The 11,770-nt window shown below is 45.7% G+C and overlaps 1 protein-coding gene across 1 annotated transcript; it reads right to left on the bottom strand.

Annotated features, from left to right (window-relative positions):
- Window positions 1-166: 166 nt before the first annotated feature.
- On the bottom strand, window positions 167-7,046 carry P2RX4 (purinergic receptor P2X 4). The gene is made up of 12 exons (XM_021532724.3): window positions 6,873-7,046; window positions 6,207-6,354; window positions 4,705-4,776; window positions 4,538-4,610; window positions 3,974-4,070; window positions 3,734-3,814; window positions 3,506-3,647; window positions 3,050-3,186; window positions 1,878-1,971; window positions 1,728-1,793; window positions 1,542-1,637; window positions 167-838 (listed from the first exon to the last, which is right to left on the bottom strand). Exons 1-12 carry the CDS (start codon window positions 7,001-7,003, stop codon window positions 806-808), a joined length of 1,170 nt encoding a protein of 389 aa, XP_021388399.1. The 5' UTR covers window positions 7,004-7,046; the 3' UTR covers window positions 167-805.
- Window positions 7,047-11,770: the final 4,724 nt, after the last annotated feature.

Raw genomic sequence — 11,770 nt, forward strand, 5'->3', positions numbered from 1 at the left:
GATGTCAGGAGAATCAAGGCGAGTAGCTGTAGTTGCAGCAGCACTTCTGCTGAGAGAATGAAGAGGCAAAACCCACAGAGCCCTGGCTTTGATGGCCCTCCACTAACACTTTGTATGTGGGGAGAAATGAACAATCAAAACCCAGCTTGCAGAACTTCAAGAGGGCTGAGAGAAAGTACTATTTTATTAAAGTAAATTTTAAAGTAATAGCATAAAAATTAGACAAAACAGAAAAAAAAAGTTCTGTAACCAGTAAGCCATTTAACATAGCACAATGGAGCCAGACTCTGCTTTATCTTGGTCTGTGGCCATTGCAGCTTGGAGACCCCAATTTGATTGTAGGTACAGGCTCAGCTAATTTTCACAATCCTTCAGGGAAAGAAAAATGACAACAGCAAGGAGCTGCTGTCCCAAGGTCAAGCACCTCCTGGCAGTGGCCATGTTCACTCTAAGGAAGAATCTGTGCCTATTGTCCTGTGCCCTTTGCTATCAGTGATCTTAGGGACAAAAGGACTGGCAAAATGATGATGCCAGAGCTCTCTCTGTCCCAGGCTCACCCAGTGTAGAGGTCTGGCATAAAGTACAATTTTCCCTGTGTTTAGTGCAAATAACCTGGAAAGAGCAGACAAGGAGCAGACCCAGTTGTTCTCCCTGGGACTGGCTCCCAATTAGTAAAGAGTAGTGAAGATTGTCCCTTTCTCAGTTTGGTTCCCCACTTCCTTCCAGCAAAGAGGTCTCATGGCAGGGTCAAGAAATGTTCCCAGCAGTGATTTAGAGCAGCAGTTGGTCCTGGAGCACCAGGAGCTCAGGAGTCTGTTCCATATGTCTCACCAACTCCCTGCAAGGATTAGAGATTACAGTTCTCTGCCAGAAACTCTTCTTTCTACCCCTTCTAAATACATGAAATCCTTTGTCCAGGCAAGCTACTTCCTGTTACTCAGACTATTTTTCCAGTGGCATGAGGTGTTTTGAATGAGAAATCTGTCCTCTGCAGCTATACTTCCCACCAAGCACAGGGCTGTAGGGTTGAGCTCTATCCTCACCACTAGTCAAGCAACCAACTAAATCCTACTGACCAAACAGATAATTTGATTCCTGGAGGGAGCTGTAACTGTGACTGTCAGCACACTTGTCTCAGAAAATACCAACTCATTGAATGGGTTTTCTCACAACTATAGGAATTCCAAAAGCCAAGAAGGAAGGATTTTATGGGAACAGGGCTGTTCCCTACACATCTTAGGAGGTAAATGCCAATGACTGCAACCCAAAAAGGAGGTGCAGTAGGAGCATGACAAGTAGTTGAACATATATTTTCCTCTCCAAGAGTGGTTACCCAGGAAACATGACAATATTTGTTTCTAGTGCTCTTCCCTGCAATAACTTTGAGGTAGGAATTAGCTTCTCTGACAAAGATAAATTTTCCTTAGAACTGTGGTTCAAAATCCCTATTTCATGTGGATTTCCTACACCCTGTTCCAGAACCTCTGTGGAGTCAGAGGAGGAAGCAATTTTGCCTTTACCTTGCCTTCATTGATGCTTACCAGTTCATAATCCTCCACATATTTGTATTTCTTCTCCCGATAGTAGTATTTCTTCTTCATGCAATATAGAACAACAATGTCACACAGCACTGTTGCCTAGTGGAGATTGAAAGAGTTTAAGATAGGGATGTTCAGAACTGAGGCACTAATGCAGAATTGAGTCCAAGTGCAGACAGTGTCACTTACCACACCAAACAGTGCTAAGCCAGAGCCGATGTTAATCATGGTAGGAATTACATCAAATTTTCCTGCCTAGAAGACAGGTACAAGGCTGAGCCTGCTTTTCAGCATCTCTGAAAGGCCTCACTACAAGACCTTCAGGAACTGTCACCCTACCTTTCCAAACACTATGATATCAAAGCGGATGCCATAAGCTTTGACAAGCGTCCGTGATTCAGTTCCATCACTATTCCTGTAGTATTTTGCAAACCTGCAGAAAAGATAGGTCAGAGCTTAACTGGAAATTGTGAGGTTGCTTATGTGATCATGCAACATCCAGGTGTGTTCCCCATCCTAAGTGGATGGGCTGAGCATTGGCACTTCCAGACACAAGCCCTGAGTGATGGAGATTTCATGCTGGCAAGCTCACATAGGAGAAAAGCCCATAGCAGGTGAATTCAAGACAACAGTGAGCACCATCAAATGAGGACATTTGCAAGGCATAGGAGGGGGAGAAAGCAGCTTTAGCAGGGGAGCAGGACTAACAGGAAGAAAGTCGGCTACACGAGAGAGGCAGGCAGGGGCTGCAGGGGACCAGGCAGCCGCGAGAGGGCAGGGCCGGGAGCACAAAGGCTGCTCCGTGTCCCGCACTGGGTGACAGCTGGCAAAAGACAGGGAAAAGGGATGAGAACAAACAAGTGAGATCAGACTTACTCTGCCACGTGGCTGACTAAGCCAGGAGGAAGCAGAGAAGAGGATGGAAGAGAAAAGGAAGGATTGGTAAGAGGCTGTACCAGAGTCTGAAATTAGCAAGAGCATTTCAGATCCAGCTGTGATATCCTCCAGATGGTCCAGACAACCCGATACCTCCTGGCCTGGCACCTCCCAAACACACATTTGTGCTCTGCACAGCTCCTCAGCAAATTCATCCAAGTTCCACCCAAAAATCCTCTGTCCTAAGCAAGATTTTGTGATTCCAGAAATAACAGCCCTGAGCCGTGTTTCCTCACTAACAGGAATCCAGCAAAGATCTTGGCAAGGTGGCCAATCTGTATTTAATATTACAGTCTAAGTCTGGATGCGACCAGCTGCTGCCAGCTCTGTGCTGGTGTTCTACTGGAACCTAGCTGGACCTAGCTGTACTGGCCAGAATGTGTATGTGGTGGTGTATTGCCAGGATACTCCTGGTGTAGATATGGCTTTCATCTGACAGAGACACTTTTACAGGTTAGTTTTTCCCTCAAGGTTTTCTTCTGTTGCTACCCAAGCCCCATCAAAATCCCCAAAGTACCACAACTGCCAGTGGCAGATGGAGCTGTGAGACCAGGTGCCCTCCACAGCCACATTACCTGAAGTTGTAGCCAGGTGAGACGGTGTGGGCAGAGTCCTTGTTGTCGAGGCGCCGGAAGGAATATTTTGGCACACAGTGGGAAGCAGCCCTGTCCAGGTTGCAGTCCCAGTTGATCTGCAGTGCCATGACTCCACCCTGCCAAGTGGAGGAGAGGAGGTGATGGGCAGTCCAATGTGAATGGCCAGCCCAGCACTAGGCTCTCTGCTGACCAGGACCTCATTTACTGGCTCTAATCCCAGTCCAACACTTTTTTCTGATGCTACAGAACATTGCACATAACCCCACCCAAAAAAGCAAGGCCAATTATTGGTTAAATAGAATTCACTGCAGTCCCTCTGGCCATCCTGCAGCTGATCTGTGTTCTGTGGCTCATGCCTCGAGGCAGAGGAGACAACCCCCTACCACTCCTCTTCTAAAAAACAGCTGAAGCCCAAGAGAAGGGTCTGCCAAATACCTCCACAGCCATTTCCTGGAAGTCCTGCCCTGCAGCTTCAACTATTTTCCCTAAACGGAAGATAGGGCAGAAGGGATCTGTCTGGGCGTCATAGATGCAGTTCTTGAGGTAGGTGGAGGTGATAGTGGGGAGGATGTTTCGCCTACAGGAGGACAGAAAGAGAAGAGTTGTTGCATCCCCTTTACTGCCCAGGAGACCAGACAGTGTGATGACCCTCTCACTATTTACTTGCTGAAGTTGAACTTGCGGTACCAAATGTTGTTCTTCACCAGAAGGGTGAAGTTCTCAGCTTCTTGCAGGAATGCTGGCCTACAAAACAAAAGGGAAACACAAACAGGACTCTGCAGAGTTCTTGGTGCTCATCTCTTCAGCTTTTCCCAAGAGCATGTCAGTGGGAGAAGCATCAGCTGCGTACCACGAGCCTGCTCTCAGAAGGGGTACTGTGGAGTAGGAAGACAGAGCACTCACTTGGGTATGTGATAGTCATCCTCCACGGGGCACCACGCAAAGACTTCACAGGTCTTAATGCTGTTGTTGTATGGAACACACTCCCCAGTCTGGATGCCTGGAAAGACACGTGCATGGAGGTACTACTGAGCAAAACCAGTTTTGACCCCTGACATTCCATATGATGAAAGCAATTTTCCCAGAGGTGAAATGCCACTACCAAACCCCACACTATCTTCCATTGCAAGTTTAATTTCAGAGAAAGAAGCATCAGGTGCTTTTCCTGAGTCAAATCTTTGTCCATGTGAAATACTGTTTCAGGGACTGAAGGCCATGAAAAAGCTTCACACTGTTTGCTAACTCACCAAAGCCCACACCTACCCAGCATCCATCCAACACAGTCTAGGTTCATCTGGTCTAAGTCCACCAGAAGAAAAATCTAAGCTTCCACTTCAGTTCTCTTACATGTGAGAGAACGAGAACAAGGAGACTGAAGTGAAATGGTTCTTCCTTCACAGCAGGGAAGGCACAGCACAGAGGCACCACAACCCAGACTGAAAGGAGCTTTTGTAGTAGGTTTCTTACCACTGCTGTGGGTGCTGACATATCCTGGAATACAGTTGTTCTTCACCTTGCACTTTGTTTGATCGTCTGGGAGCTGGAGAGGAACAATAGTTACATAAAACTCTGAGAACCCTCTCCCCCACACTCCCAGCAACACAGGGCAAGATTAAAGCAGCTTCTGCACCTACCTCTGGGCAGCGGCCTTGGCTCTGGTTCAGTGTGAGTATCACATTGGTCATGACAAACACAGTGTTCTCACCCTGAGCATGCAAAACAAGAAGGAAACTTAAGAGTGACAGTCTGCAAAGAACATTCAAGCACTGCACCAAACATCTTTGTTGACAGAGCCCAGGTGGCCCAGCAGAGGGGACTTGCCCTGGCCACTGCTGGTGCAGCGCTAAAGGAGCAGATTCCTGCACGTATCGCCTGGTGCTGCGGTGTTTAGCCAGAGGAAGGACTGTGGGACTGGCATCTCCTTCTGTCCTCCCACTCGGCCCAAAGTTCCTCATTCATGTTACAAAAACAGAGCTCACACAGCTCCTCAGGGCAAGCTCCAGCTGCAAGTCCAAGCACAACTCCCACTCTTTCTTTTTGCAATATATCAGTTAGGAATTTGCCTGGCCCTGTTTCTTCAGGGAGCACTATTTTCATTACTTTATTTTCACTACTTTCAAATCTGTATGACTCCAGATCTGTCATCTGCTTCTGCTCCACTGATAAATAAATATGACCACTCAGCCAAAATCTGGCTAAATCTGTCTTTTTTTTTCTGCACCATATGTCATGCAGGCAGAAGGACCCATGACCAGCAGCTTGGCTGTGCCTGCCCAGCCCAAGGGTCACCACGTATGGCCCACACAGCACACATTCCCAGAGATACAGTCAATCAGTAACAACAGCAATGCTTCCTGTTCAGTTCTGCATCAGGTGATTTGCAAGCTGTTCTTGTGGCTTCTGCCAACAACTAAACTTGGGGCTGTTTGCTTTAGAAAGCAGTAAGAAAGATGACAGGTTGTTATTGTTGCAGCTTCTTCCTGACGCCTGCAAAATCCTCCTCTGTTGCAAGTCTTTGTGTGCACGATGGACAGTGGGATCAGTGCACCCTCAGAGAAGGAAAGGCTCAAGAAAAACTTAGAGCCCATTTGAGTACTCAAAGGGGATTATAAAAAGGAGGGAGGGGGACTTTTTGCACAGGCAGATAGTGATAGGGTAAAGGGGAAGAGTTTAAACTAAAAGAGAAGATATTTGCATTAGATAGTAGGAATTCTTCACTCTGAGGGTGGAGAGGCCCTGGCACAGGGTTGCTCAGAGAAGCTGTGGCTGCCCCATCCCTAGAAGTGTTCAAGGCCAGGTTGGGCAGGGCTTGGAGTAACATGGGATAGTGGCCCTGCCCACAGCAGAAGGGTGGAACAAGATTATCTTGGTTGATTCCAAAGAAGATTGTCTTGGTTGATTTCAAACCCAAACCATTCTATAATTCTACACAAGCATACACACAGACACACTTTTCTTGGAACAAGCCTCCTCAGGGTGGGTGCTCAGCATTATCTGCAACAAAGCAAAGCTGCTTCATTCTCATCATGGCCACACTGGAGCCAAAGCTGCTCCAACTCTTAGTGGACTTTAGCAAAGCAGTTAGAAAACCCTCTTGTTAGGAAACCCTCTTTCTGCATGTGAAAGTGACTGATACCTGAGGAGGGATGACATAGTCAGCTACATCCCAGACCCTGGCTCCCAAAGTGGATGTGTTTGTCAGTGTTACTCCCTTCACCTTCGTGGTTACAGAACTGACCACAGAGTCTGTTTCCTGGTAGCCCTTTTCCCACAGAAAAACCCACCTGAAAGAGAAGGATTGCAAGAAACAATAGATAAACACCACAAAAACGATTGCAAGGAACAATAAACACCTTAAACAAATTCAGGTTGGATTATCTCTTTTTTCCATGTTACCTGAAAGAGCCATTCCAGACAGTTTCACAGCTTTTCCACACAAAAGGCTCACAAGATTGGCAATCTCCTGTCTGATATTTGGGGTGATATTTTTTTACTTTCAGACTGATTTGCAGGCTCTGCTGGGGGAACGACAATCACCTCCTGAGAGGTCCCACTCTGAGGGGCCCTTGGGCCATTCACTTAAAAACTGGACGCGGCCCTTGTGGGGTCCTTTCCAACTCGGAATATCCTGCGATTCTGTGCACAGCCCCAGTTAAGCAGCGCCTCCCCGTCCGTGTCGCCGCTGGGGCGCTCCGGGGCCCCTCGGCCCGCGCCGCCCTCACGGAGCCGGTCCCGCGGCCCCTGAGGGAGGGGCGGCTCCCGCCCTCAGCGCGGGGCTCCCGCCGCGCCGCCGCCCGCTCACCCGATCACGTAGGCGAGGATGCCGAGCTGCACCGCGCGGTTGATGAGCCCCACTTTGCGGCTGCGGATCAGCACGATGCGCGGCGTGTCGTACTCGAAGAGGAAGCTGTGCAGAGCCCCGCACAGCGCCATGGCGGCGGCCGGGCCGGAGCCGTCCCGGGCCGCGGCCCCACAGCGCCCCGAGCCGCCCGCCGGCCGCTCCCGCAGCCCCGCCGCAAACCGCCCGAGGCCAGCGGAGGCGGCGGCACCGGCAGACGCGGACTTTCCGCGGCTGTTTTCACAGAATTACGGAACCGATTATGTTGGAAAGCACCTCTGAGATCATCGAGGCCGACCTGTGACTGAATAGACTGAATACCACGTTGTCAAATAGACCACGTCAGTCTTTACTTAAACACTTCCAGGCTCGGTGATTGCAACACTTCCCTGCACAGCCCGTTGAAACATTTAATCACTCTTTCTGGGAATAAATTCTTCCTAATTCTTCCTAATGTCTACCTAAACCTACCCTGGCACAGCTTAAATTAGTGCAAGGACCAAGCAACTGCCTGCAAAAGAGAGCAGAGCATATTGAAGACTGTCACCTTTCCATCCACAGTGACCAAATTCTTTATTTATCCTCTTGCAGAATTAATCTTTGCTATAAAAGTAAAGTTCATGTACCCTCCACCTTGTTCTGAGATACCCAACAGAGTCCTTATTGTAGAAACATCACTATAACCCTCATAAGAACAGATAAATCATCAGGAAGAGGTGAACTGACAAAGTGGCAATGGGAATTTCAGGCAGTACAAAACTATTAAGACCCTTTAGTTCATCTGTATGTTAGTAAAATGCTTAATTATTTACAAAACCAGCCAAAACAGAAAGGACCAAAAGAAGTGGGGAAAGGATAGGAATATGAGTGAATATTCAGTGTAACTTTCAAAAGGAGAATTGGTTCATATGCTAGAACAGAAATGCATAAATGCCTATGGTAGTGTTTTCCCACTCTAGATATATAAGATGCTGCCATATGAATATTAACACAATTAATGCATTTTTCAATTTGAGATATAAATACAAGTGGCATAATCTGCCAGCAATATATCTTAAAACGTATGTGGGAAATGGAAATGGCAAACTGCTGGGTTAGCTCAGAAAGAACAAAGCTTTGTTGAAAGGAGTGCAGAACACACCTGTTACAATTCTTCTCACCTTGTTTCTACAAAAATAGAACATGTCTAAATAGAATAAAAATAGAGAACAGAAAAGGTGTTGGAGCACAGATTAATTTACCCTGAATTTGCTGCTCCTTGGATGTACTCTGGTCTTACACATCATAGCACAAAGCTACTCACACAAGTTCAGGCAGAGGAGATAGAGGCCTGCTTGAAGAAGAGCAAACAGGAGGGCAAAGCCTCACATTTTAATTCCAATAAGATGAAAGAAATGCCCAAAAATATTACACCAAAATAGTAAAAGTTCTTTTCATTGTAATTCCTTGGTTCAAGCTAAAAAGAACAATACAAAGAGAACCCATGGACTTTTCATAAAATGCTTTGTGTCACTGGAATAATCTAAAATGAGTGTGTTTGATCTCGCTGGACCACGAGGCCTTCAATGGGGAGTTATGAAACTCATTCAATGGCCTTGCAATCCAGGGCTGCAGAAAGCTGACAAGGATGGGGCAGAAAAATGCTCAGCACGTGTTTTAGGTTTTACATATTTTAGGTTTTTTAGGTTTTACATCTAGTTTTTTAGGTGATGCATCTTTTGGGCTTTGTTCCTTCCGGGTTGTGCTTTAAGGTGACTTCTGGCTTTCTTCAGGGTGCAATCAGACAGCACCAGGTGCTGAAACCAATTAAGTTGTGATGTGCTGTCCTTTTTTCCTTCATCAAGAACTGCCCATGGTGCTTCCGAGTTGGTTGGCATTTGCCACAGCAGTACCACTTTTGGCAGTCTGGGGAAGAGGGCCTTGTCTAAGGGTTAACCTCAGCTCCTATTCTTCATTATGATGGTTCTCATGGGACTCACCAGTACACATCAGCTCATATTCTTCATTTTTATTGTTCTCATTGGACTGGCTGGTGCAGCTTGCCAGCAGCACAAAATTTCACAGGGTGGCTCTGCAACAATTCCCAACATAAATCAAACAAACCAGCATTTGCTGCTTCATCCAACCACCGAGAGAATTTTCAATAGGGATCCTCATCACTGGGTTCTGCACTTGACACAGCACAATAGGGATAATGATGATGGATCAGCAGGTCTGGAGGAGGATTGTTTTTGTGTGTTGCCATCACCCACCCCAGCGAAACCGAATCGACACCTCACGAGTTGTTTCAACACCGACGCACTCCCGCAGGCACGTACCCACCACAGCAAAGCAGCAACTTTTAACTGATTCAAGAAAATACATCCTCTGGTCACAGAGTGCCCTTGCTCTGACAGCTTTAAAATCATGTTCTTCTAGACCAACTCTGAACTCCTGAGCACACTTCAGCATTCTGGACATCAGCATTTTCCATTCTCTGATCAGTAGAGAGTGGCAAGAACCATGGGAATCTTAACCAACTTCCAGTTCCTTACTCCATAAAAACCCTGACTTTCCTGGTGCACAGCTCACATCAGCTTATGTATCAATAATCTGATGTGACCTTATTGGAACAAAGCATGGAAGAAAGTGATGCTTTCAATGTGAAAAAGAAAAGCTGGCAGTGCAGACAAAAATCATTATATTAAACAGAAAAACCTACTACACCACACAGTGACACTAATATCCAAGCTCTGATAACAACACCCATATGCCTTCTGTCTCAGAAGTCTCATATGCTGTCAGGACTCAAAGTGCTGTATTGTTCTTGACTGGTATACTTGACTGATCTCTAAGCCCTGTTCACCTTCATTTAAATAAATAATTTGAATAAGAATTTTCTTAGCTGAAGGGTCAGTTCTAGGAGTGGCAGATACTCACAGATCCCTCTGTCATTGCTATTCAAAATTTGTTTTATTACAGTTGGCTGCCTGTTCAAGTACCAAAAGAGGAAACTGTTTAAGAGGATATGTCTGGTGTAAAAGCCAGCAGTTCAGTCTTCTGCTAGCTATCATCTCCAGGAATCCTGAAGATAGACACACCTAAAGAAAAATTCATTTTCCTCCTTTTTTTTTGGGTTCAGTCCCTGCTGCTCTGCTTTGCCATCTTGATGCCAACAAACCAGTGCAGAGCAAACTTTTATTTGATTCCACTCTCTCCTGCACATCCCACTGCAAGCTAAGTTTGGGAAACTCTGAGTGGTTTAATCAGAGTTCCCGAGATCACGCGATCATTTGCTTCCCATTCACCAATATATGATTTGTATTCTCTGAAGGCAATGAGTCATTCCATACACCACATTGTGACATGCTCTTCTATCTTCTTGCTTGCACAGACATGAAATGCCCTTTTTTCTGTGTTGAATGGTTGAATGGAGATATTTTTAATGGGCCAGCTTTTAGCCTGCTGGTCAGTCAGGTTTTATTTGAGTCTTCCTAACTCTTTCCAGGATCAGAGCTTTTTCTGTCCCTCAGGGTAGAGGTTATTTCCCATCTGCTCTTGGTGGTATAGAAAGAAGTCTTCTCTGTAGCAGCTTTGTGCTCAGAGCTGACCTGTTCAGAGCTGTCTTATCTCTGTCTAGAATCTGTGTTACATCTGCTCAGTTTGTAAACATACGGGTTTTTTTGTTTGTAGCTTCCAGATATATGTGCCTCTAACTGGGATCTGGGAATTAAGATGAATTCTTTACTCTTTGGATATTACCACCAGCAAAACTTTATCTGTGTAAACCAATCCCTTTCACTCTATTTGAATCACACATCTCTTGTGCTATAACGATTTTACCCTAATATAAACCAGTATAGCTGAATAAGCAATTCTATTGACCAGTGCATGGGAAAAATAGTTTGGTGAGAGGCTGTGTTCCCAAGCTTTCCTTATTTCCCTTGGTTCCTGGAGGATTAATAAGACTAAAAAATTACAGAAACTTTCCATTTGTCACTCAGGCAGATACAGTCCTGAATGCACAGCCTTTTTGAGTAAAGAATTTAAATTTACACAATTTTTTTCAGAGCACTACTACTCTTCAGAAAACATTGAGGAATGTTTGCACTTACGTGGTGTAATTAAATTTTGGGAAGTGAATATTGTGCTTATTGGCATGGCGAAATCTTCAGAATGCCTCAGAACTGCAGGCCAAAAAGAAGCATCAAATTAACTAGCTTCTTTTACTTAAATACATCAGTTAATGTTATGCCACTACACTATTACCTGGGAAGCTGTCAGTGGGAGGAATATGTTGCTAAGAATAACAGGGAGTTAGGTGGCTCAGGAGAGCAAGAAAGGTATGGGTGGTTTTCTTAGTTTTGGGTATCAGTTGTTCTCTCTATATTGCACTTGTTTGTGTGGGACAAGCCTAAACCAAGTCTCTAACTCCAGCTAAAATATGAACAGCTTCTGATATAATTCTTGCTAGAATAGTGGTGAGAATTTACATCACTTGACAGCTGCTGATTTCTGCCCCATGAATTGGCAGTTTCACTGCTGGTCCCTACAGCCATGTGGTCATTTACACCAGAGCTGCACAGCTGCTAAAAGGGTAAGGATCAGGAGTATTTGAATTTCCATCAACACAGCCATTCCAAGAGGGAAAACCAATCTTCCAAGCAGTCATCCTTGTAAAGGACAGTGCTCCTAAGCAGGAAATATTTTTCCTACCATTGCATTTTGAGCAATGCCTTGCACCAGAGATGTGTGCTGACGAGCAGCACCTTAGCTGGATGATGTGTAGCTTCCATGAGGGACTTCTTGTGTCTTCTAAACCAAGTTAATGAATGAGATTTAATTGCAAACCAAATCAACCTTTGTGGATGCTACCTGAGCAG

This window comes from Lonchura striata, chromosome 18 (genome assembly GCF_046129695.1).
Source record: "Lonchura striata isolate bLonStr1 chromosome 18, bLonStr1.mat, whole genome shotgun sequence".
Lineage (NCBI taxonomy): Eukaryota > Metazoa > Chordata > Aves > Passeriformes > Estrildidae > Lonchura > Lonchura striata.